The 27,027-nt window shown below is 40.0% G+C and overlaps 2 protein-coding genes across 3 annotated transcripts in view; both read left to right on the forward strand.

Moving 5' to 3' along the window:
- PCGF5 (polycomb group ring finger 5) overlaps window positions 1-27,027 on the forward strand; it is a 170,115-nt gene that overhangs the window by 74,899 nt on the left and 68,189 nt on the right. The window lies entirely within an intron of this gene.
- On the forward strand, window positions 18,354-19,066 carry LOC142428733 (small ubiquitin-related modifier 1-like). The gene has a single exon (XM_075533543.1). It carries the CDS (start codon window positions 18,488-18,490, stop codon window positions 18,791-18,793), a length of 306 nt encoding a protein of 101 aa, XP_075389658.1. The 5' UTR covers window positions 18,354-18,487; the 3' UTR covers window positions 18,794-19,066.

Below are 27,027 nucleotides of genomic sequence, written 5' to 3' on the forward strand. Positions count from 1 at the left end.
CACAGAGGTTGCATGGTTGCAATAGAAGCACAGGGAAGACAGAAGCTGAGGTCTGTGCGTGCCACTGTCACAGCATTCAGGAGTGTGGCCATGGTTGGATGCCAAAGATCTGTGAAAGCATAAAGGTGGTTCCAATGCCTCTAGTACTAGACACCTGGTTCCAATTAGACCACACCTGCTTTCTGCTGTTTGCTCTCTCCTTTTCTCTCTCCTGTTGGCTGTACTTTAAAAATATCTCTGAGAGTCAGAACTGCTTCAGATTCTGGCCCAGTTCTCTATCTTCTCCAAAGAGGAATATTATTTCTGGTTACAGGAATAAATAGGAGAGTGCAGATTTTGCCTCTTCTCTCATGCAAATGTAGAAGACTATCTCATACTTTCATTCTGATATTGACAACTTCTCAGTTGGTGAGTGGCTTTCGGAAAAACAGCAGCATCATCAACAACTCCCCACCCCCAGGAGGATTGTGGAAGCATCCTCCACAGTTCCCAGTGTTTTATTAGAAAGTTGTTGAAATAATGATCCAAAGAAAAAAGGAATGCAATGCATTGTTTTAATTCCCTATTTCATCAGCTTCCCACCAAGATTGCTTTGATTCCAGAAAATTCAGACTTAGATTTCCAGTGCTGCTAAGGACTCTGTGTGACTGTTATTTGAGTCCTTGCAGCAACGTAGAGTACTTAGCATAGTGCTGGATACTTGGGTGTTTTTTAAGGCCCCATCAAGTTGGCTCCATCTCATGGAAACCTTAGTACAACAGAATGACACGTCTGGTCCTGTGTCATCCTCCTGGTCACAGAAATATCCAAGCTCATCATTGCTGCTCTCATGCCAGTTCATTTCAGTCAGGTCTCCATGTCCTTATTGACTCTTCATTTCATTTACTTAATGCAACGTGTCTTTCGATCTCTTGACTGCCGCTTCCATGATCACTGATTGTGGAGACAATCATGGCAAACTCCTTGACAAGTCCAACCTTTTCTCCATTTGTCACACTGAGTTATATGTCTATAAATGTCACCAGTTCTTCTTCTCCAGAGAACCCAGTCTAATGGCTGCTAGTGTTTGAAATTCCAGTGGCGTACAACTTCCGACATTATAGCATTATGACACCCCTCCCCAAGAGAACACACTGATTTTGAGACATTCCTGGTAGAGCTCATTCTAGTATCAGTAGCAGACCAGGGAGAAGGGGACTGGGAGCTGTGCTTTTAGGAAGCTCATGTACTACACAGAATAAATTGAGCAATGCCCGAGGAGGCTTTGGGGAATGGGCTTTTCTGGGATGGACCGAATTTTACAGGTGCCTCTGTGTTTTCGAGGTTCTGTGTGACAGTGGCACAGGAAATGCTATAAAATGACATGCTGAGCGAGGTAATTTGGTTCTACTACGACCCCATTTCACAGATAGGAGGAATGATTATGTTTCAATGTGATGCACAGATGATTTGGTGTGAAAAATTGGTAGTGTCTCTATAGAACCACAGAGAACCTTTAGGCTATTCGGTTAGAGGAAGTGAATTACTTGGACAGAAGTAACTGGAAGCTTTTTGTTTTGTTTTGTTTTGTTTTCATTCTCATTTAATATTTTATATGGTATACCCAGAGGCTGCCATTCTGGCAGGAATGAGATAGAGAATCCTATCTGAGTAAAATTAAATGGTAAATAACAGTGAACATCCGTAGAAGAATTACAGTGCCTAACTTCGTAACTCACACATACTAATTCTGCTTGTTGTATTCACACTTTGCGTGGTTAAGAAAATGGAAGGCAGATGTCTATATTAAAACAGGAAATCTAGTTTTAAAACCCTTCCTTGAAGCTTTCTTCCTTTTAACATTAAGGGTGTTTTTAGCTAAAAAAAAAGTTTAATTCATCTTGTAGGAAGTTTGCATTTTTGCTAAGCTTGAGTTCTTCTGCCTTTGTGAAGGTATGAATAATTTGTACTGCGGTCTTATATTCTTGGTGGGCGCTATAAGAAGAAGTTTACACCTTGAAAAAAAGGATAATAAGACAAACCATTCACATTTTTTGTTTATCACAATGAGTTGTCCTTCCTTAGTGTGGCTTGCCTATATTTTGATTCTGCATATTATAGATGTTCCCATATGTGGCATGTTCTTTTGTGCAGTTAAATAGCTTCAAGGATTAGCACTTACACATGCTAACAGTATTCCAGAAATAATATTGTTCATTTACTGGCATGAATAATTGTTAATTAGTTTTGGTGATAGTGTCTTATAAAACATAAGAAAGATGAGTCTGTTGTAAGCATACCTGTAATGTTTGAAGAAAGACTCCAACAATTCTTTAGCTTTTTCTATGAAGTCTTTAAAATATGCTATGTATGAGGGGACTTCAAAAAATTTATGGAAAAATATAATTTAAAAACAATGGCTTTTCCACCAACTTTTTGAGGTCCCATCATATATATATGAAAATCAACTTTTATATATTTATATACGTATAAATATAAGAGAAAATGCCTATATAAATGTGTACATACATATCAAGTGATCTCTATAATAATTTGACTCTATATAACACAAATTAGTTGTATGTCAGATATTAGTCTAGTTTCTACATCAGTATTACTCTAATTTCAGATTCCTTTGAGTGAACCCAAAAGACGACTAAGATTTAAGTGCAGTATGAACTAATTTTAAAAAGATCTACATTCTGGCTTATACACCGGGGAATCATATTATTATGAATGGAAAGTCACTACCCAGAGCTTAAAATTAGGACCTTATTTTAATTGGCATTGTAGGTTTAGAGAAATTCCATTTTTTAACAAGATAAAAATAAATAGAAAGTTCTTATAAAGTAGTTTGAGTAAATGCATGTTGTTGAGTAAAGACTCTTTGAAACTCAGTATTTCTTCAAAGTCTACCCTAGCCTCTAAAATAGTTGATTGATATAGTAATGATTTCAGAGCAATGCAGTAAGCCAGTGTTTGGATGGTCATTTCTGTTTCTATCAGTAGTTTATAGGAGGAGTGAAAGTAAGATAAGGTTAGACCAAAGCCAGAAGTCCCAGAAAGTTCTGTTCATAAATTCAGCATCATCTGTGTGTCCTCTGTATACGAGGCTATCTTGTGAATTCTCAGTTCTAATGAAAAAGACTGACATGAACATAAATAATTTTAATATCCTAAGTTTTATAATAGAGATCTGAGATCACAGTTGGTAGTGAAGGATGGTTGAGTGTGTAGTGGCCAGTTTGGCTTAGGACTGAGAGGTCAAAGAATATTTCAGAGTAATTCTTTACAGTTAAAAGACATTTGAACCAGGTCCTAAAGATGTAGAATTTTCTTTTGTGAAAATTCAAGGAAAGGTATTTCCGTGAGAAAGAGCAGCGTGTGCAAAAGCAAGAAATGAGAATGTGTGTCAAATTCAAAGACCTGTAAGCAGATTCCTAGAGGTAGAACAGTTGGATGTACCAACAGATGTGTTGACAAGGGTTGGATCACAGCATACCTTTGTAAACCCCATTGAAGCACTGGGACTTTATCTCAGAGGCAGTGGGAAGCTGTAATTGTTTTAAGAAGATAAAATTACTTTGGCTTCAGATTGGGCAAGACAGATACTAGATAGAGAATTGTGCTTTCCATGTGAGAGAAGATGTGGACCTGAAGTGTAACAGTGGAAAAGTAGATGAAAAAAGAATAGAGATGAGTTTTGATAGATATGTGTGATAATCCAGGTTTTGTGTTAACCTGGCACAGCCATGATTCTTAGTAGGGACGTCTGCTTCCAATATAATTGGACATTGTGGGAAAACTTGCTTGATTTTTGCTACATCTGGCTCATTATCTGAGCTATAGTCCTTTGGACTTGAACTAGCAGCCTGCTGTATTGCATGCAGATCCTGGGAGTCATCAGTAGCCTACGATTTTACTTGCTGACCTTGGATTCATTCCTCTCTGAATCCAGGAACCTGCTACATGGCCTTCCAATCTTGAGTTCTTCAACCCCTACAACTACATGAGTCAAGAGAGACCTCCAGCCTGACATCTGACCCATGCACTTAGAACTTGTGAGCCGGTACAACTGTGAGCCATTTCCTAAATCTCCGTGTATCTGCATTTTTTTCCCCATCCCAAAATTTACTTCTCTAGAGAACCCAGCTTAAGACAATGTGGATATAAATGTCTTACTAGGAGTACAGGGTACAAATTTAAAGACATTCATCCTTGATTATCTCAGTTTTCTCTTTTTTTAAGAAAATGGAATAGAGGAGGGAGCTATAATTGTTTCAGGTGTATTATTGATATTTTCAGTCATCTGCTGGTTATTTTCTCTAATTCTCATAGCAGCCCTTTAAAATGCTATTGCCATTTTACAGAAGATGAAGGAAGCTGAGAACCATCTGTGGATGTTAGGTAGCTGACCACAGGTCAAATAACTCATTTGTGGGTAAGGCTGAGGTTTAAACTCAAGACTAACCAATTATGTGCTATTAGTCAACACTTCTTGGTCACAAAGAACATAAATCCTACTCAATCTAATTTTTTTTAATTGGGAAAATTTAGGGGTTGGGTGCTTTTTCAAGGTTCTAGGTACTCAAATGATGTCATCAGGACAGGCTCTCTTCTTTAGCAGTTTTCCTGTGTGTGTTGACTTTACTCTCTTCTACGAAAGATGGGTTTTATCTATGACAGTGGGGTGGAGGAGAGGGGAGGACTGGAGTGAAATCCTGAAAACAGCTACAGAATTACATCATTCTAAGAGAGTGGATTGGAAGTAAGTGGCTTTTCCTGCATATAAAATTCAAAAGCATAATTCTGGGTATGTCTGGGGCATGCTGCCCAGTGCTAAAGGCTGGGGGGGGGGGGCGTGGTAGTAACACTGGAACTTCACATTATAAACAAAATAAAACCCATTGCCATTGGGTCAGTTCCAACTCATAACAACCCTTTAGCACAAAGTACAACAGGCCCTCAACGCCATTCCCATCCATTTCACCATCAGATCTTATGGTTCTATTCTCTATGTACATTCTGTTTCATTATTGCCTACACATTGATCATAAGAGGATATTTTCCCCTTTCTAATTCACATATCTGGGAATAGATTATTCTCATGAACTTCCTCCCACATCTATCTTACCAATTCAGCAAATACAGAACATAGGAAGTTAACTACAAATAATATGAACTATTGCCACGGTTTAAGAATGTTTGCACACACATATAAAATTAATTATTTGTGAAACCACACATTCTCAAACTTATGTGATTCCTTTTCCAGAAAAAAAATTACTCAACACCCCCTAGCAATTAAAACCTTTTATACTATTGCCTACAATCCAGGATAAAGTATAGGTATCTGCTTTTGTAGCTTCCAGATCATTTCAGCGTGCACACACACACACACACACACACATACAGCACACACGCAGGGGGCTGTTTCGTCCACTTTGGGAAACACTGATAAACTAGTCTGAACAGTCAAAAATCTACAGCTCTCTTTAGTTCCTCATTTTATGGGTGACTCCACTTTCTGCTCAGTGGTGCTATTAGAAACTTCTTAGTGCTCCTAACTTACCACCCACAGGTGAGTGTATTAGTTGGCCAAGGTTGAAGTGGCTTTTTTCTGTCTTCCACTGTGTCACTCTACTGTCTAGCTAGGCCTTTGAGTCAAACTAGATGTCTTCCCTGTACTCATCAACTCTTTAGTATAATGCTTGCTGTAATATGTGCCTCAGGAGAGAGTGTTCTCCCTTCCTGATTGTCAAACTTGAAGGACCCATTGTACCTGTAACCCTTAGTATACTTTGTTGCAAATACCAGACAGTCAAGAAAGGGGAAAAGCCGCTAACATCTTTTAGCTTGAATGGCCAAGTTCATGCTGTAATTGCATCACTTGGTTCATCCCTGAAACTTACTTAACATTTTTACAGTCAATCTTTTCTTACCAAAGGTTAAATTACATAATAAGGCACTAGCATGGGGTCATCTTTTATCAGCACAATTTAAGCAATCCCTGCTACAAGATATTAGTAGACAAATAGTTGTGTGTTCTTTTGCCCACAGAAAACTAAGAGATTTGATTGGAGAAAAAGAGTAGAACAACATTCTAGATACACCAGGGACTATTTTTTAAATCATAGAAGCCAGAATGGAGGTGGCATGTATTGGAAAGGCAAGGAAGAAATGGATAGTGTTTTGAAAGGGGTTCTGGGTAGTGGATTTTGAGAAAGAAGGGACAATTGAACAGTAGATAAATAATGTATGCTTGAAAAGAACTATATAATTATTAGATGTTCTAGATAGGAGAACTGTGTGGTCAATAGGTAGTATTAAGATTACTATGGCCTGGCTATCAAAAGGTATAGCGTCTGGGGTCTTAAAAGCTTGAAGGTAAACAAGCAGCCATCTAGCTCAAAAGCAACAAAGCCCACCTAGAAGAAGCACACCAGCCTGTGTGATCACGAGGTGTCGAAGGGATCAGATATCAGGCATCATCAGAACAAAAAATCTTACTATAGTGACTGAGTAGGGGAGTGCAGAGTGGAGACCCCGAGCCCATTTACAGGCCACTGGAGATCCCCTTGCAGAGAGGTCTCAGGGAGGGGATGAGCAAGTCAGTGCGATGTAGCAATTATGAAAAATACAACTTTCCTCTAGTTCCTAAATGCTTCCTCCTACCCCCCACCCCCATCATGATCCGAATTCTACCTTGCAAGTCTGGCTAGACCAGAGGATGTACACTGGTACAGATAAGAACTGGAAACAGAGGGAATCCAGGGTGGATAATCCCTTCAGGACCAGTGGTGTGGGTGGCGATACTGGGAGCGTAGAGGGAGCATGGGTTGGAAAGTGGCAACTGATTACAAGGATCTACATGTGACCTCCTCCCTGGGGACAGATAACATAAAAGTGGGTGAAGGGAGACACCGGATAGGGCAAGATATGACAAAATAATAAAGTTATAAATTATCAAGGATTCATAAGGGAGTGGGGATGGGGAAGGAGGGGAAAAATGAAGACTTGAAGCCAGGGGCTTAAGTGGAGAGCAAGTGTTTTGAGAATGACAGGGACAGTGAATGTACAAATGTGCTTTACACAATTGATGTATGTATGGATTGTGTTAAGAGTTGTATGAGCCCCTAGTAAAATGATTAGAAAAAAATTGACTATGGGAGTAGGATGAAGAGTGATTAGGAGAAGAAAGAAATTAGTCTCATGGAGAATAATTAAGAAAGAATTACAGGACTCTAGGCATGAGTTGATAATGGAACTGGACACTTGCAGAGTAAAGGTCAAGAGTAAGGCAATTCAGCAATTACAAGAGCCCAGGAAAATCAGTGACTGTGTGGGCAAATGAAAGAGTACAAAGTAACTCCAAAGAGAATCCCCTCTGACCATTGACCAGGACTGCGAACAGTTTTGCAGTCATTCAGAGTACATTGGAAAGTGGGTTATTGCAGTCCTAGTTAGGTTAAAATTTAACACCTTTATCATTTGTTCTCCTTTTTAATCCATTTAAAATTGGATCTAGTTTTCATTATTTTCTGCCTTCTTTCAATTAAAGTTTTTCTCTGTTTTAGTCTATTGTTGTTGGCTTGTTTATGTTTTTGTTTTGTATGTTTTTTCTTTTTTTTTTTTCTGGGGGCAGAAGGGGGGGGTGGGGTGCAGGAGGTCAGGCCTCCAGCTCACCCACCTGCCTCCCCTTCCAGGCACTGGCACCCAGCCTGGTGCCCCCGTATGTTTTTTCTTTAGATGATATCTAAGATATCTGTGTTGGACAGGGTTCTCTAGAGAGACAAACCAGATTGCTAGTAATTATATATAAATATATTTATAAAGCTAGATATATAATACAAGAAATGAACCGTTAAATTATATACAGATAGATAACACAAGAAATTAACAGTTAAATTATAAAGCAGTGAGACACTAGCAGTCCTTTAAGGCTTGAGAGCCGCCAGTTGCCAGTCCCCTTCTGTAGAGAGAGCTGGGCTATATATATCCAGGCAGCAAACAGCAAGGCAGGTCCCCAACTGTCATCAACCGTCGGTCCCCAGCACCAGAGATGAACATTCCAATCGTGTGGGCTTAAAGGGACCTCAGCGACACAGTCCACTTACAGCGACACAGTCCACAGGCTAGGCATCCCACAGGTAGTGTACCCCTTTAAACTGAGGCACAGAACAAGCAAGGCGAGGCTCACCGAGGCATTTATCCCTCTGCCCTTCAGTTAATCCTACTTTTGTTTATCGGCCAGGCTGGCACAATAAACTATCGCAATAGCAAAATCCATAGAGACAGTGACTGGACAAATAGTTTCTTAGGGTTATAGCAGAGGAGATTGGGAGGGAATGGGGAACTAATCATGAATACAAAAATGAAGAAAATGCTCTAATTTGGACTGTGGTGATGATTTCACTACTCTTCCCCCCCCCCATCATTTTATTGGGGGCTCATACAATTCTTATCAGAATCCCTGCATACATCCATTGTGTCAAGCACATATGTACATTTGTTGCCATCATCATTCTCAAAACATTTGCCTTCTACTTGAGTCCTTAATATGGGCTGCTTATTTTCCCCCTACCTCCCCACTCCCCTCTCCCTCGTGAACCCTTCATAATTCATAAATTATTATTATTTTGTCATATATTACACTGTCTGACGTCTCCCCCACCCTCTTCTCTGCTGTCCATCCCCCAGGGAGGAGGCTATACATAGATTCTTTCTACCCCACATTCCCTCCACCCTCCCGGCATCGCCACTCTCACCACTGGTCCTGAAGGGATCATCTATGTTTCCAGTTCCTATCTGTACCAGTGTGTATCCTCTGGTCTAGCCATATTTGTAAGGTAGAATTGGGATAATGATAGTGGGGGGAGGAAGCATTAAAGAACTAGAAGAAGTTTATGTTTCATCATTGCTACCCGGCTCCCTGATTGGCTCATCCCCTCCCCACAACGCTTCAGTAAGGGGGTGTCCAGTTGCCTACCGATGGGCTTTGAGTCTCCACTCACTCACATTTACAATGATATAATTTTTTGTTCTTTGATGCTTGATACCTGATCCCTTCTACAGCTCATGGTCACACAGGCTGGCGTGCTTCTTCCGTGTGGGTTTTGTTGCTTCTGAGCTCGATGGACACTTGTTTGCCTTCAAGCCTTTAAAACCCTAGTTGCTATATCTTTTGATAGCCAGGCACCATCACCTTTCTTCACCACATTTGCTTATGCAGACGTTTGTCTTCAGTGATCATATCAGGAAGGTGGGCACCCACTGATATGCTTTTTAGTTCTTTGATTTCTGATAACTGGTTCCTTCTACACCTCATGGTCAGGCAGGCTGGTGTGCTTCTTCCATGTGGGCTTTGATGCTTCTCAGCTAGATGGCCCCTTTTTTTTTTTTTAACAATTTATTGGGGCTCATACAATTCTTTTCACAGTTCATACATATACATACATCAATTGTATAAAGCACATCTGTACAGTCTTTGCCCTAATCATTTTTTTCTCTTTTCTTCTTTTACATTTTATTAGGGACTCATACAACTCTTACCACAATCCATACATATACATACATCAGTTGTATAAAGCACATCCATACATTCCCTGCCCCAATCATTCTCAAGGCATTTGCTCTCCACTTAAGCCCCTTGCATCAGGTCCTCTTTTTCCCCTCCCCCCTCCCTCCCCATTCCCCCTCCCTCATATGCCCTTGGTAATTTATACATCGTTATTTTGTCATATCTTGCCCTATCCGGAGTCTCCCTTCCCCCCTTCTCTGCTGTCCCTCTCCCAAGGAAGAGGTCACATGTGGATCCTTGTAATCAGTTCCCCCTTTCCAACCCACTCACCCTCCACTCTCCCAGCATCGTCCCTCACACCCTTGGTCCTGAAGGTATCATCCACCCTGGATTCCCTGTACCTCCAGCCCTCATATGTACCAGTGTACAGCCTCTGTCCTATCCAGGCCTGCAAGGTAGAATTCGGATCATGGTAGTTGGGGGGAGGAAGCATCCAGGATCTGGGGGAAAGCTGTGTTCTTCATCGATACTACCTCACACCCTAATTAACCCATCTCCTCTCCTAAACCCCTCTATGAGGGGATCTCCATTGGTCGACACTTGGGCCTTGGGTCTCCACTCTGCACTTCCCCCTTCATTTAATATGATATATATATACATATATACGCATACATATATACATATACACATATATACACATACATACACACACTTATATCTTTATTTTTTTTTGCATGATGCCTTATACCTGGTCCCTTGGGCACCTCGTGATCGCACTGGCCGGTGTGCTTCTTCCATGTGGGCTTTGTTGCTTCTGAGCTAGATGGCCGCTTGTTCACCTTCAAGCCTTTAAGACCCCAGACACTATCTCTTTTGATAGCCGGGCACCATCAGCTTTCTTCACCACATTTACTTGTTCATCCACTTTGACTCCAGCCGTTGCGTCGGGAGAGTGAGCATCATAGAGTTCCAGTTTAATAAAAGAAGGTATTCATGCATTGAGGGAGTGTTTGAGTAGAGGCCCAAGGTCCTTCCGCCACCTTAATACTTGACCTATAAATATAGACACATAGATCTATTTCCCATCCTCCTATATATATTTGCATGTACATGTCTTTGTCTAGACCTCCATGAATGGATGGCCGCTTTTTTATCATCAAGCTTTTTTATCATCAAGACATTATATATCTTTTGATAGCCAGGCACCAATAGCTTTCTTCACCACCTTTGCTTATGCACACGCTTGTCTTCAGTGATCGTATCAGGAAGGTGGGCACCCACTGATACGACTTCTAGTTCTTTGATTTCTGATAACTGGTCCCTTCTACACCTCTTGGTCAGACAGGCTGGTGTGCTTCTTCTATGTGGGCTTTGATGCTTCTGAGCTAGACGGCTACTTGTTTATTTTCAAGCCTTTAAGACTGCAGACACTATATCTTTTGATAGCCAGGCACCATCAGCTTTCTTCACCACATTTGCTTATGCGCACATTTTTCTTCAGCGATCATGTCGGAAAGGGATTGCACCACTCTTTTTAATGTGTTTAAACCATCATGTTGTAGGATATGTGAAATATATGTCGATAAAACTTTTTAAAGGTAATGCCAGAGATTTTTTTAAAACATAATTAAATATGCTATAAAGGTACGTAGAACAAATCTCTGTAATGTGAAGAAGTAATGTGACATATTTTTTAAAATGAAATTAGTAAGGTACAGAAATTGAAACCTACCTACTCATGCTGTTAATTAATATTGATATTATAAATACTAACTTTCTGAGAGATAGCCATTTAACCAGCTGACTGGAAGAGATCCATATTTGTACCCATTCCAAAGAAAAGTGATCCATAACAGAATGGGTGAATTATAGAAAAATATCATTGGCATCATATGCAAGTAAAATTTTGCTGACGATCATCCACAATGGATAGCTGGTGAGTTTCATGTCAGAGTCAGAAGAGGACATGGAACAAGGGATGTCATTGCTGATGTCAGATGAATCTTGACTGAAAACGTAGAATATCCAGCAGGTGTTTACTTGGACTTTATTGACCATGTTAAGACAACCAACTATGTTGATCATAACAAACTGTTAATAGTCTTGAGAAAAATGGGAATTTCAGGGAACTTAATTTTGCTCTTCAAAACCTGCACAAGGATCATTAGACAGCTGTGGGAATTGAACAAGAGAATAATGCATGGTTTAAAATCAGAAAAGGTAAATGTCAGGTTGTGTCCTCTCACCATACTTATTTAAACTGCATGCTCAGTAAATTATCAGAAAACCTGGCTTTTATGAAGAAGAATGCAGCATCAGGATTGGAGGAAGGTTTATTAAAAAACAACCTGCAATATGAAAGATCTAACATTGTTTCTTGCTGTTAGTAAGGAGGCCTTGAAGCACTTGCTGATGAAGATCGAGGAGTGTTCCCTTCAGTATGAGTGGCAATTCATTGTGATGAAAGCCAAAATCCTCACAACTGGACCAATTAGTAGCATCTTGATAAAAAGAGAAGAGGTTAAATCTGTCAAGGATTTCATTTTGCTTAGATCTACAATCAATGCTCATGGAAGTAACAGTCAAGAGATCAAATGACATGTTGGGTAAATATGCTACTGAATACCACTTTTAAGAGTTGATGTTATTTGAGGACTAAGGTCCATCTGACAAAAGCCATGGTATTGTTATATTCTTCATATGCATGTGAAAGGAGGACATTGAATAAGGAAGATTGAACAAATATGAGCACATTTGAATTGTGGTGCTGGAGAAGAACATTGAAAATACCATGGACTGCCAAAAGAACAAACAAGTCTGTTTTGGAAGAAGTACATCCAGAATATTCCTTAGAAGTCGGGATGGTAAGATTTATCTCCGACTTTGGACATGTCAGGAAAGACCACTCCGCAGAGAAGGGCATCATGCCCAGTAAAGGAGCAGGGGATAAGAGGAAGGCCCTTGACAAGATGGATTGACACAGTGGCTACTACAATGGGCTCAAACATAAGAAAATTTGTGAAGATGGTATAGAACCAGGCAGTGTTCTGTTCTGTTGTCCATAGGGTTGCTGAGTCAGAACTGATTCCATGGCACCTAACAACAACAACAAAAACAGCAACAACTTTTAAAAGCTAAATTTCTTCTTACTCGGTTTTGTTAATGGTTGGTTTATTGTTGGATAATCCTAAAGTGAATTATTTCACTAGTTTACCATACAGCCTTGATACAAGCACTCTCACACCTACACTTACCAGTCTATTCCCTGATTACAGAAATCCTTTCCTTTTACATTACAAATGGGTGCTCCGCTTAAAACTTCAGACTTTATTGGTTAAAACAATTAAAGAATAAATAGATCAGGAGTTATATATGGGAAATTATGAACTACTAGTTAATAATAATCAGTTTCCAATGAACTTTCTTGCTTGTGATAAGTAACCTCTTCCTAATTTTTTTTAGGAATTGAAGTAGCACTGTAAGTTAAACCAAATTGGGAACAAAGATCCTTGACAAGACTTAATTTTAAAACCGTAAATGATGTTACTTATCTTCTTGGGATTTTTTTTTTTTTGCAGGTTTTTGTTGTTGTTGTTTTGTTATTGTTTGAGAGAATTGAAACAGTAATCTGTCGGGTACCATTGAGTCCACTGCAACTCATAGTAATCCTATGTAAAACAGATGGAAACACTGCATAGTCCTGAGCCATCATCGCAATTGTTGGATGTTTGAGCTCCTTGTCGTAGCCACGGTGTCAACCCAGCTCATTGAAGAGGTTCCTCTTTTTCTGTGACTTTACCAAGCATGATGTCCTTTTCCAGGGACTAGTCTCTCCAGATAACATGTCTAAAATATGTGAGATGAAACCCTGCCATCTTTGTAGCTTAAATACCCTTGTTTAACAACATGGCAGCCCCTCCTTCTCTTTAGGTTAATAGGCCAGATCTTGGTTCAGTGGCTGTGTTATCCTTATTTTCAAATATAACCAATCTTATGACAGCTACTATCTTCCAAAGGGATGGGGCGGTGAGTTCTCATCACCCTGTCCTTCTCAGACAAGTATCCGGGCTGTTGAAGTCGGTCAAGACGAGGTTATAGTTAACATATATGCATATTCCTGCATGGCTCCTTTAGGTCAGACTAGCTTGCACTGCCACCTCCTAAGCTTTCACGCCCATAGCTTACTGGTTGAAACCCCTATGTTTTCTCTTAGTTGGGTAGTGCTAGAATCCCAGGAAAAGTCAACAAATACCTCTGTTTTAAATGTCAATAAAAGAGGCAGCTCAAAGGTTAAGCACTCAGCTGCTAGGTGTAAGATTGCAGATTTGGATCCTCCCAGCCACTCTGGGGAAAAGACCTGGTGATCTGTTCTCATAAAAATTACAGTCCAGAAAACTATGGGACTGTTCTACTCAGTCCTATGGGTTTGCTGAGTCAAAACTGACTCAGTGCAAACAACAACAAATGTTACTAGGACCTATTTGGGGTCCCTGGTTGTTACAAATGATTAGTGCACTTGAAAGCTAATGGAAAGGTTAGAAATTTGAGTCCAGCAGGGGCAGCTTGAACGAAAGACTTTACTTTGTACTTCTAGAAAATCAGTCATTGGAAACCCTGTGCAGCACAGTTCTACTCTGACACACCATGAATAAGAGTCCGTTTGATGGCTAAGCCTCCTCTTTGGCAAATATTAATGATTAGTAGTCTTTGTCTCTTTGTCAATAGACTTTCTCCATTGTGACTTAGGAGCAAGATCAGATGATGCCACATCTGTAAGCCAGTTTAAATCTGTTCTGACTCATGGTGACTGAGGTAGTTAGCTTATTGTGCCAACCTGACTGATAAACACATGTGGGGTTAATTGAAGGGCCGAGAGATAAATGGCTCACCGAGCCTTGTCTTTTGAGTTCTCGGGTCACTTGCTTTGTGATGATTGGACCAGGGTGCAGCTGCCTTAGCCAGTTTCCTGCTTCAGCTGGCAAGGCTCACTTCCTGCCAGACATCCCTGAGGAAAAGCCACATGGACCTACCCCGATGCAGCCCTAGGTGCTAGAGCTGCCGTGTGGAGACCCCTGCCAGCACTGAGATGCTTAAACTGGTGTCAGACAAATGGGCTAATGTTGGATTTGTGGGCTTTGACCAGCACTGGGTTGGGATGTTTTCTTGATGTGCACTTACCCTTTATATAAAACTCTGTCTTATACATATAAGTTTCTGTGGATTTGTTTCTCTAATGTACCCAGACTAACACAGTGACCCAGTTTTCAGAGTACAATTGTTCTAGATTGTTGTTCTGTGTATGACCTTTCAGAATCAGATCACCAGATCTTGTTTTGAGGGACCTCTAGGTGGGTTTTGAATAGCCAACTTTATGATTAGTGGTCAAGTACTAAATCACTTGCCCCACTTTAGAACTCATACCACCACACATTTATAGGAAATCATCAGGGTTTTAACTCTCTGAGATGATGATGAGGAGGAGGATGACGACGACAATAACGATGGCAGCGACCATGAACAGTAAACCAGAAACCAAACGCACTGTCACCAAGTCTATTCTAACTCACAGAGGTCCTATAGGACAGGGTGGAACTGCCTCTTGGTTTCCAAGCTGTAACTCTTTACAGGAAAAGAAAGCCTAGCCGCACCATATTTTGTTTGTTAAGCCTCTATATTCTATCCATTGCCTAGGAATTATAAATTGTCATGTTAAATTAAGACTGTGGACTAAAGGTATCCTGGTTTGAAATGGGATGAACAAAAGCTATGGGAATGGTAGAACTAATCTATCCAGTGAATCGGGGCAGTTTTGAATACATGTTCAATAAAAGAAGCCCTAATAATACAGTAGCTAAGCACTTGGCTGCTAACTAAAAGGCCGGTGATTTGAACTCAGCAGCCACTCCATGGGAGAAGAAACTTGACAATCTGCTTCTGTAAGCCCTGTGCGGCAATTCGACTCTATCTCATAGGATCCTCTGTGAGCTGGAACCTACTCATCAGCAATGGGCTTTCTGTGTACACACTCAAAGATGTAGTCTCTAAGTGAGGGGACGACAGACCAATATGGCTCATCACACATTTTAAAATAAAATTTTATTAGAATATAGCTTTATTAGCTTGTTCAAATATTCTTTTTAGTCACTTTCACCCAATATATGCAAAATTGCAGAGTTACCACAGAGATTTTATGATCTACAAAGCCTAAAATATATATAGATACATCTGTTGATCCCTAGCCTTGATAATACACAACTTGCACAACCCATAATCGAATATCTACAAGGATCTTTATTGCTGCTGTTGTTAGGTGCCATTCAGCCCATAGCAACCCTATGCAAAAAGAACAAAATACTGCACAGTCCTGTGCCCTCCTCACAATTGTTCCTGTGCTTGAGCCCATTGATGCAGCCACTGTGTCCATCCAACTTGTTGAAAGCTTTCATCTTTTTCACGTCCCTTCCACGTTGTCAAGCATGAAGTCCTTCAGGGACTGGATTGTCCTACAATATGCCCAAAGTATGTAAGACAAAGTCATGCCATTCTTGCCTTTAAGGAGCACTCTGACCTTACTTCCAGTACGTATTATTGTGTCCTTTCAGCAGTCCACGGTACTTTCAATATTCTTATTCAGCACCACAATTCAAAAGCATTGATTGTTCTTCAGTCTTCTTTATTCAGTGTCCAACTCTCACATGCATGTGAGGCAACGGAGAATACCATGGCTTGAGTCAAGCACATCTTAGTCCTCAAAGTAACATCCTTGTTTTTCAATACAAGAGATCTTAGGCAAGATTTACCTAATGCAATACTTCTTTTGATCTCGTCATTGTTGCTTCCATGAGCACCAGTTATGGATCCAAGAAAGACAAAATCCTTGACAACTTTTCTCCATTTATCATAATGTTACATATTGGTCCAGTTATGAGGATTTTGGTCTTCTTTACATTGCATTGTAACCCACACTGGAAGTTACAATCCCCTTAAAGAAGGATCTTTAGACCCTATGTATCCTTTCTGAAGTGATTACTACATAGTGAGAATAGCAAATCTGGCAAAGTAATGTTCCCAGGATTTTATTGTTGGTTGATGATATTTTTCTTTTATGAAAAGAATTCTTAAACGTATAGGAAGATACAGTGACCAAAACTCTAATGTTGTAGCTCAAGGCATTTTGGTAGTTTAGACACAAGGGAAGATAAATTAGTCATCAGAAGGTAGCTTTGTGGGCATTGGAATCCGAGCAGGAAACAGGAAGCTAACACAAGTCTAATGAAATCCTCTGGTCAATCTCAGCGTGTACCGTTCTAATGACTTGTTAGAGTTTGCCAAATTCTGGGTTTTCTACCTAGATTGTGCTGCCAACACATCGCCAACATCTTGCCTTTTGCACATGCCTTCTTTGTGCTCCTCACTGATCATTCTTTTTTCTTATTACATAAATTTTTTAAACATTTTAGAATGTAATTGATTGCATTTTTGTTTTATAAATTAAGTACTGCCTCCCTAAGGTCTGCCTCCCAGAGACCATACTCAGATCATTCAATTGGGGTTTTGAATGTTCATGGAACTCCGTAGACTTTTGTGTAAACCTTATCTCCTAATTTCCTCTTCAGGTAGTGGATTTAAGCCACTATTTTCATATTTTACTTGTTAGAGAATAAGCCCACTTCAAAATTGTATAAAGGCAAGAAAGCTACCTGATAAGAAGAATAATGGTTAACTTTTTCCTGTGTATAGCCTGTAGGCAAATAAATTGTGCCAAGACATTTTTTCTAAGCATATACTTGGAATCATGCCATGAAGTAGGCCCTGATATTCATTGATACATTTTTTCAAATAACAGGGAAGGGAATAAATTATGAAAATTAATCCAGCAAACAATTATTGAATGCTTACTATGTACTGTTACTTGTATTACATAATCCTCATAAAAACTCCTATGGAACTTGTACTTCTATTATATCTATTTAAGTGATGAGAGAACTGAGGCAGAGAATAGTTACTTATTCCTGAGTTACATAGCCACTAAGATATTGCACCAGAATATGAACTTGGGCAGTCTAAACTACAAAATTAGGTTTTATTGATATACTCGTTCATTTGTTCATTCATATATTATCCATTCTTTCATTCTATCAACAAATATTTATTGAGAGCCTTCAGCGCTTCAGTCTTGATTGTAAGCATACCACAGCGATGATGAAGCCCTTGCCAACTGCAGCCTTGCTCTATTAATCCGTTTTCTGTGATGCCAACTTGACCAACTCTAAGATATGTTGCTGTTGGTAACTTTTTTCAGCTTCTCATGAAAAAAAAAAGATATCAAGAGAAGATCTACTAACTGGAAGGTATTTTTCCATCAGTGAAAACAACCTCTTTTAGTAGGTAGAGAAGAGGAAATTATTGAAGCCTGATATTGTTTATTTCTCCTGGAACTACCAAACAGTCAAGCATCACAGCTTCTGAAACTGATTGGTTTCATCACTCTGAAGGTTAAAAAGTCAAGGTTAAGAGTCCCTAACTCATCATAGAGCTAATGTTGCCCTGTGTTCATTTAAACCAACTTTCTCGTAGGTCTTCTGTAAAGTTGGATAAAATTAATAAGTAGCCTGTCATGAAGTCTTTAGTTAAAAACTGTAAGAAATGCACGGATGGGTCATTATGGAAAAGAGGTGTGTGTGTGTAATTTGTGTGTGGGGGTGAGGTGGTGTTCAAGATAAAATGGTGAAGTAAGAGGGAGAAGGCCACCCTTGGTGTTTTGCCAGCTCTTCTTTCCGCCATGCTCTCCTTTTGACTACTGGCTCCATAGCTTGCTATCCAGTAAAGCCTTACTCTTAAAGCCCTGCTAAAATATTAACTCTGCAGTCCTTCCGCCGCGGTGTGGTGCTGTGGGGGAGCCTGACGGGTTTGTAAACCCCGGAGTGAGAGTCTGCCGGGCCGAGGTCGCTGCAGTGCGGAGACCCCCGGGGAGAGGCCAGCGTCACCATGTCTGACCAGGAGGCAAAACCTTCAACTGAAGACTTGGGGGATAAGAAAGAAGGCGAATACATCAAACTCAAAGTCATTGGACAGGATAGCAGTGAGATCCACTTCAAGGTGAAAATGACAACACATCTCAAGAAACTCAAAGAATCGTACTGTCAAAGACAGGGAGTTCCAGTGAATTCACTCAGGTTTCTCTTTGAAGGTCAGAGAATTGCTGATAATCACACTCCAAAAGAATTGGGAATGGAGGAAGAAGATGTGATTGAAGTTTATCAGGAACAAACAGGGGGTCATTCCACAGTTTAGATATTCTTTTAATTTTTTTCTTTTCCCTTAATCCTTTTTTATTTTTAAAAATAGTTCTTTTGTAATGTGGTGTTCAAAACCGAATTGAAAACTGGCGCCTCTCTTGCAAACATCTGGCATTTCAAATCCTAGTGCTCAGTGTTCAGTAGCGTTTTCTCACTGTGCTGACTTTTGATGATCCAACCTCAGCCCCTTCATAATGTCCTCCTCTTCTTAAAAGTTACATGTGTGCACAGAGAGGTCCCTTGTCCAGAGCTGTGCATTTGCAGGCTTGTGGGATAAATAAGACCGACCATTGCAAATGTTCACAATGACTTTCCAATTGACCCTGATGTTCTAGCATTTGATTGCTTTCCTCCTGGACTGTGGCTTTCAGTGGGAGATAGAAGGTTTTCAGAGAACTGAACTGTGGAATAATGACCGTTCCTTAACTTTCGAAGCTACTCTGAAAATCTGAGAGTCTGGACCAAAAGAAGAGGCCGCTCCCATTGGAAGAGTCATGGTGACAAATGGAGAGTAGTGACGAGCTCCAAAGATGGCTTCACTGAAGAGACAAAGCGTTTTAGATTGAGATGAAAATCTTGTCAGAAGATCCCAGAAAAGTTCTAAATTACATTAGCAATTAATAAAGCTGTTCAGGCAGAAGTGTATTCAACAGAACACTGCTCTTTTTGATTTTATTTGTACTTTTTGGCTGGGAATGGGTTTTAAATGGACATTGTCTGTACCAGCTTCATTAAAATAAATGAAAATATTTGTAAAAAAAAAATAATAAATAAAATATTAACTCATTACTAAAGCCTTTGGCCCTTCTTTAGTCTTTCTCCCTTCCTGCCAGTGGTTCTCAACCTTCCTAATGCCGCAACCCTTTATTACAGTTCCTCATGTTGTGGTGACCCCCCCCCAACCATAAAATTATTTCGTTGCTACTTCATAACTGTCATTTTGTTACTGTTATAATCAGGCGACCCCTGTGAAAGGGCCGGGGTCGTGACCCACAGGTTGAGAAACGCTGCTGTAGACTAAGGCTACTAATCCTGGCCCAGCTGAGAAAGGATAGCTCAAGTGATAGCCCACAAAGGCATAATTATGATCCAGAGGGAAAATTTACATTCTGATTAAATGTTTATTCCTGTTAGCCCCTCACATGATTAAATAAATAAAGCCTTTGTTTTACTGCTTCTGCAACATTGAACTAACCCACATTATTGAGTTTTTCATAGGAATTTTGTTTCCTTCACACAACTTTGTGTTGCCTGTTGAATTATTTAGATTTCCTCAACTTTAAAAGACTGTAGTGTAAAAAGTTGTAACAGTTGGGTGTAACAAGCATGGAGTTCAGAGGAAAGAGTGCTGTCTAGGCATTGCAGACCTTTTTACTATGCCCCAGGGTCATTTATTCTACCGGAAGCGTCTTACTCTTCTACCAACATCCTTCTAGTCTTTCTCACTAGCAGGTTCTCTGCTAGGCAGTCCAGCTTGCATTAGTCATGCAGGTGTATTCAACAGCTGGTGGTGGTCCAGACAATTCCTATGTAAACTTTGTAGTTTACAGTACTTCATAATTTACAATTTGTGAAACTTTTCTTACCTATCACCTCACTGGATTTTCTGTCTGCTCATTATAACAACACACAAGTAAGTAAAGAAATCCTTCCCTGTACAGATCATATAATCATAGTGTCTTGGGATCTTAAAAGCTTCTGAGTGGTCATACAACTCTTAGTTCCTACTCATTTGGAAGAAAGGTGAGATAAGGAAACTAAAGGCTTAGAGAAGAGAGTAGTCTGCTTCATAGGTTCCCGAGCTTATTTGGTGTACCACCCCCTTTTAGAAAAAAACAAAACAAAATTCAGTGCTCCACTGGCAAGTAAAAACGTCTATACTGTATCCCGTAGTGCAGGCCTTTTCAGCTTCCTTGGATCATTCCAGCATTGCCCCCTTCCTATGGGGGTTGGCGTAGGGGGCCAGTATCTCCCACCCGCTTTGGGAAATACTGGTCTATATGAGCCATAGCCTCATCTACCCTGAGACCAGAAAAACTGGATCGAGCCTACCTCTACTAACTGTTCAGATCAGCTTTTCTAAGTGTATCCTTTTTGAGTAGGAGTGAAACATGGAACAGAACTCAGCTTCTCCAAAAAGTATACTCTTTAATGGACTTATTGACACTAGAAGACTCCCTGAGACTGCCACCGAGATACTCTTCAAACCTCAAACCCAAATTACCCATTGAGGACTCATAAAGCAAAGAATGCCACTCGTGAGAAATGAGCTCCTTTTAAAAATAATCTATCAGAAACTAAATAGTCAAAATTACTCTAAACAGAGACGAGACAGTAAGGGAGTAGGAAACTAGAGTGCTAGAAGTGGTACCACCAGAATGAATGGGAATGATTGATAAATGTAACCAACATCACTGCAAAACCTGTGTAGAATTTGCTAAATGGAAACTGAATTTGTTGAGCAACTTTTATCTTAAACACAATAAAATTATTTTGTTTAAGGCCAAATGTTATTGTCACTTTTCATAGGAAGAAAATGAAATCCAGGGAAGCCAAGCGTCTTGCCCTGACTAAAATAAACATCCGTCTTTCTTCATTCCAAATCCACTGTCATATTATAAATCAGCAGTTCTTAACCTGTGGGCCCTGGCCCCCTTGGGGGGGGGTGTTGAATGGCCCTTTCACAGGGGTTGTCTGATTCATAACAGCAGCAAAATGACAGTTATGAGGTAGCAACAAAAATAATTTTATGGTTGGGGGTCACCACAACGTGAGGAACTGTATTAAAGGGATGTGGCAATCGGAAGGTTGAGAACCACTGTTATCAACCATTCAAAAAACCACACAGCCATGGAGACAGTTCTGACTCATAACAACTCTAGAGGCCAGCGTAGACTACTCCTTTGGGTTTCTGAGGTTGTAAATCTTTAGAAAAACTTAGATTACTAAATTTCTACACTGCATTTGCCCCCAATTGAATTCCATCATTTGTGTATGTGTGCTTCCCTGCTAGTTTGGTCTACAATTTCTCCTTGCTTAGAACCGTCTACATTCATATTTTATGGAATGATCTCAGTTTCTGCACTTAGGTAATCTATTTATCATCTTTAGAGATATAATATAATATCCCAATGTAACACTTGATGGCTCTGTAAAGATAAATAGATTCTGTGGCAGTGAGTTTGAATCCATTATTTCCTTGTAATCTGTACATCTTTTAGTTTCACTCTCTGTTTTTCCAGCCTACCTGTTTGAAACATGCACCAGCCAACCTTTGACATTGGAAAGAGAAAATTTTAGTTGATTTTTTTTCTAGCTCCCAAAAGAGGAAAGAAAAAAATTTCCCCTCTCTAGCATAATGTATTTAAAGCACTTGAAAATATTTATTTAGCAAGGGCTCAATAGAAAGTAAATGTCTAGAAAATAATGAAGGCAACATATGTACAAATTCGCCTAATGCAAGTGATGTATGGATTGTAACAAGAGTTGTAAGAGTCCCCAATAAAATGATCTTTAAAAACATTATTTAGCTAATAGCAAAATATTTCTCAGACTAATCTTGTCCCCTGCCTAATGCTATTTTTCTGTAATTACTTCTAATATGTTTACTTCATTTATCCTCCTTACCCCCCAGCCCCAACAATGTTCCCATTTATCTTTCATATTTATCATTTTTGAGGTTTTGCTATGTTTTCCCCATTATTGAAAGAGTATATTCCTAAGCAAGCAGGACTAATTCCTTGACCACCCAGTGTGCTCCTTCTTTCAACTGGAGTTTGTCACTTGACTGTATTCTATTAAATACTTTATTAATAAATTTGGTATAATGCTTCATTTGTTTCATGTGGGCAAGTCTTTTTATTTCCTGCTGTGATTATAATTAATAATCTTGAAGAGCACAGATTATTCCTTAACATATCCTTTATAAAGATCCCTCCAAGATAAAAGCTAAGACAGAATAGACAAGATCCCTCATCGAGTGTGTGCAGTGATTCAGCTCTCCAATTTTTTTTCCCTCCAGAAACCAGATAACATTTCTTCCCCACTGACCCTCCACTCTGCTGACGATGCACAGCCATGGGTCCTCTGGGCTTACACGTTAGTGAGAGGTTCAGAGAAGTAAACCAAACAATCCAAGATAGTGTGATATGTGATTTGAGAGATTAGGTGTGAGATACTATGTATGTATTTGGTGTATTTAAGTAGAAGAGGCTTCTCAGTAGCTTTGAGGTGTCTTGGAAAATGACCCCTGGGCTCTAGCTGAAACTTAAAGGATAAGTAGGGGGTTAAGTAAGATTTAGCTGAAGTGGGAAGGATGCAGGATGCTAGGACAAGCAATTCATATGGTGGAAAATGTCTTTTTCTGGACAGTAAAGAGGTTTACTATGGTTGGGACATAGAGTTCACAGGAAGGGTCTGGAGAAGGGACAGAGGGATCTGTTGATGCATTTTTTAGATACCATCTAGTTGGTTCCAACTCATAATTGACCATACACACAACAGAATGGAACACTGCCCAGCCCATGCGATGCCATCCTCACACTCACTTCTGAGTTTGAGCCCATTGTTGCAGCCACTGGGCCAGTCTATCTCATCTAGGCCCTTCCTTTCCCCCCCACTAACCTTCTACTTTACCAAGTATGACATCATTTTCTACAGACTGGCCCCTTCTGATGACAGGTCCAGAGTACATGAGATGAACCCTTGCCATCCTCACTTCTAAGGAGCATTCTGACAATACTTCTTCCAAGCAGATGTTTACTCTACAGCACTGTTCATTCTTAGCGCTCTATATAGTTTACCTCTACCTAAGAAGGACTGGTTGCACATTGAAAAGCCCACAGTCCTTCTTTGCATAACCAATTAACTCATTTCAAAAATGGAACAGCTATTTTAAAAATAGCATTATTATCTTTCTATTTTATAATACTAGTAAATAAGTTGACTTTTTTATTATTTCAGACTATTTTACATACCTAAGAATGCTCTTCAATCTTTAACATACAGAATGTCTTTAACATAAAAAAAACTATCCTCTATATTCTAAAAACTTTCCTATGGAGATTTTAGAAGATGTTAAAAGTTAACATAACATAGGTGTCCCACAAAGACAAATGAATTTAATTCATGGCTGCATAATTACAATTCAAACTCTGTGACCGCCCCAAATCAGTGGATTGAAGACTGGGACAGGACCAAAGAACTGAAGAATTTCCCAGTACACGGACCAATTTCTTTTTCTTACTGCATACTCCTCCAACAAATCCAATCATTCTCAAGAAATCTCTGCTAAATGTCTCTTGAATTCCTCCAATCAACATATCCTCATTCAGATCACTGTCACCTGTACCATAGGTTCCCCAAATTATCTGGCTCACTTTCCCTTTTCAGAAGGGAACAAGAAAACAAACAAAAAACAGCAGCACCTGATTAGCAATGAAAAACCTTTGTAGTGTAGTCTGTAATCCAGGATAAAGTGTGGGTATCTGCTTTTGAAGCCCCATGGATCATTCCAGTGTCCATAGAGAAGCTGTATGGCCCACTTTGGGAAACAGTGATCTATATCTTCAACTACGCCAATGATCTCTTACGGAGTCTGCCTACAGCTCTCAGGCCAACCCATTCTCCACAGTACAGCCAGAGGACTCTTCATAAGCTACAAATCTCATCATGCCGCTCCCTGTTTTCAAAACAAAACAAAAAACTTGTTCTGAGGATAAAGCCAAACAAGAAGACCACCCCAGATCCCTGTTTACCATCTACTCTGCTGGAAGTGCAAAAAATGAACTTGTCAAGGATTTAATTTTACTTGGATCCACAATCAACACCCGTGGAAGCAGCAGTCAGGAAATCAAATTCTGCATTACATTGGGGAACTCTGTGGTAAAAGACCTCTGAAGTGTTAAAGAGCAAACATGTCACTGAGGTGCACCTGACCCAGTCACCTCATATGCAGTCGAAGACTGGGCAGTGAATAAGGAAGATCAAATGAGAATAGATGCTTTTGAATTAGGGTGTTGGCAAAGAATATTGACTATGCCATTGGATATTCAAGCAGCTGAAAGTTTATCAGCATCCGTGATGATTCACTGGAAGAATGTGCATCAATCATCAAATGAAATGAGTCATCTCTTTGGGGTTGTGTGTTCCTAAATGCTGTCTGTACACTGGCCTCTTTATCCTTCTTTTCATTTCTTCCTTTGTAAAAACTCAATCTCTTACCAAAAAACCATCACCACAACAAAAAACAGAAAACCCCAACAACAAAAATAAGCTCACTGTCATCAAGTTCATACATACACACAGGTGTGTATTCAAAGCCATTAAGTTGATGCCAACTCATAGTGACCCTATAGGACACAGTAGCACTGCCCTAGTGGGTTCATGTGAGGAGAAACCGGGTTATGGTTTTAAACTGCTGACCACTATTGCACCAGGGCTCCTCTATTTTGTCTTACAACTTCCCTTAAATTCTTGGACTTGCAAAGTGTCCTTAGGAGATAAAAATAAGATGGAATTGGCACATTGGTTTTGATCCTGGCTACACCAAAACCAGCTCTGTGGTTATGCATTTACCACTTCTCTGGAGCTTGGTTTCTAATCTGTAAAATGAGCAATCAGAAATACGTTATTGATTTTGGAGTGAGTCTTATTTCTTACTATTTATTTTCCCCAGCTCCGGTGGCACAATGAGTACAGCACTTACTGGGCTGCTAACCAAAAACTTGGCAGTGCAACCCACCAGTGGCTCTTGCAGGAGAGAAGGTCTGGCAGCCTGCTCCCAAAATGATGGCTGCACAGGAAACTCGGTGAGGCGAGCATACACTAGAGACGGTGCTATAGGTCCAGTCTGTGTGAGAATCAGCGCGAGGACACGCAACAGCAAATATGCCCGCTGGTTTGCAGGCCTTTGTTTGTTTTTAATTTGCGGGTTCTTCTGGTACTTGAGATGTGTCATCATAGCCTGCACTGTCCTCCATATTGAAGCGTGTGGGGTTTGTCCTTAGCCTCACTAGCAGAACCAAGGGACTAAAAGCAGAGCTCACTGGAACACAGCCCCGAGGAAGGAGGAGAAGACACAGCAGCTGAAAGTCCTGTGTTTAAAGACAGAATGTGCACATCACTGAAACCCACTCCTTGGTGGCATTCCCTTTTGCCATTTCTTTTTGCTTTGTTTTTACCAGACAAATGTTTGAGTATGTTATCTCTTCTGCTTTACTCTTTTGGATATGTGAATTCCCCTCAGACTTGGTGTGGAAGAGGTAGTTGGGGTGGCTGCTCAAGAGGGGAAAGGAGAAAGCACAGCAAGCTGTCCACAAAGCCGAGGACTGCCAAGCACAGGTTTTCTTACAAAGGTGGTAATTGTTTCTCCTTGAAGTCCACCATTTGTAATTTCGCTCCTGTTAGGAGAACTCTGCCTTCACTTTGACCTTCAAGTATCTCTCAGTTAAATGTTCATGCCCACCATTGTCAGTGCAGTCTCCGCAAATCCACCCTTCAATGCTCATTTTTCCTGGGAATGCTAGTTAAGCTACCTACTGTTGGTCACAGGAGCCCAAATGGCTCAAGTGTGCCTTAAACATTGGACAGCTAACTGCAAGGCTATGGACCAGCGTCATCAGCGGCTTCTCAGGAGAAATATGAGGCTGTAAACTTCTATAAAGGAAACCCTACAGAGCAGTTCTACTCTGTCCTATGGGGTTGTTATGAACCCACTTGAATCCCCATGATCAAATTTAAGTCCCTAGACTTGAGTATGATTCTTTAAAAGTATTTGAAATGTGCAGATGCAAGATGGGGAAAATACCAGTTCCTGTTGTATATGTTAACCACATACACAGTAATGTTTTCTATTATATAACTTAAATACACTAGAAAGGGTGTGAGTTTTCACATATTGATCTGTTTAGTCTCCGAGATGAACAATAGAAAGAGTGGTCCTTCAGCTATAGCATCAGTTGACCTACCATGTTGTTCCTGCAAAGCTTTGCGAGCTCGGTGACTTATGGAAGTTGAGCTCAACTTGGCATCTGACATGTATATTTCTGTAAACTGGTTTTTATTAGCATTAGGAAAGTGTGGTCTTTGAAAGCCCTTTCAGAAAAAGCATTGCTTCTGCTGTGATACTAACAAAGGCATTTTTTTTACTTTTATGTTATGTGTGCTCTACATAAGTTTTATTCTAAAATAGACATGATAAAAAGCTGACTTCTTGGTGCATTTTAAGGT

The sequence above is a fragment of the Tenrec ecaudatus genome, chromosome 16 (genome assembly GCF_050624435.1).
Source record: "Tenrec ecaudatus isolate mTenEca1 chromosome 16, mTenEca1.hap1, whole genome shotgun sequence".
NCBI classification, from domain to species: domain Eukaryota; kingdom Metazoa; phylum Chordata; class Mammalia; order Afrosoricida; family Tenrecidae; genus Tenrec; species Tenrec ecaudatus.

Coding starts and splice junctions, on each gene's coding strand:
- LOC142428733 (XM_075533543.1), top strand. CDS start 18,488: ATGTCTGACCAGGAGGCAAAACCTTCAACTGAAGACTTGGGGGATAAG.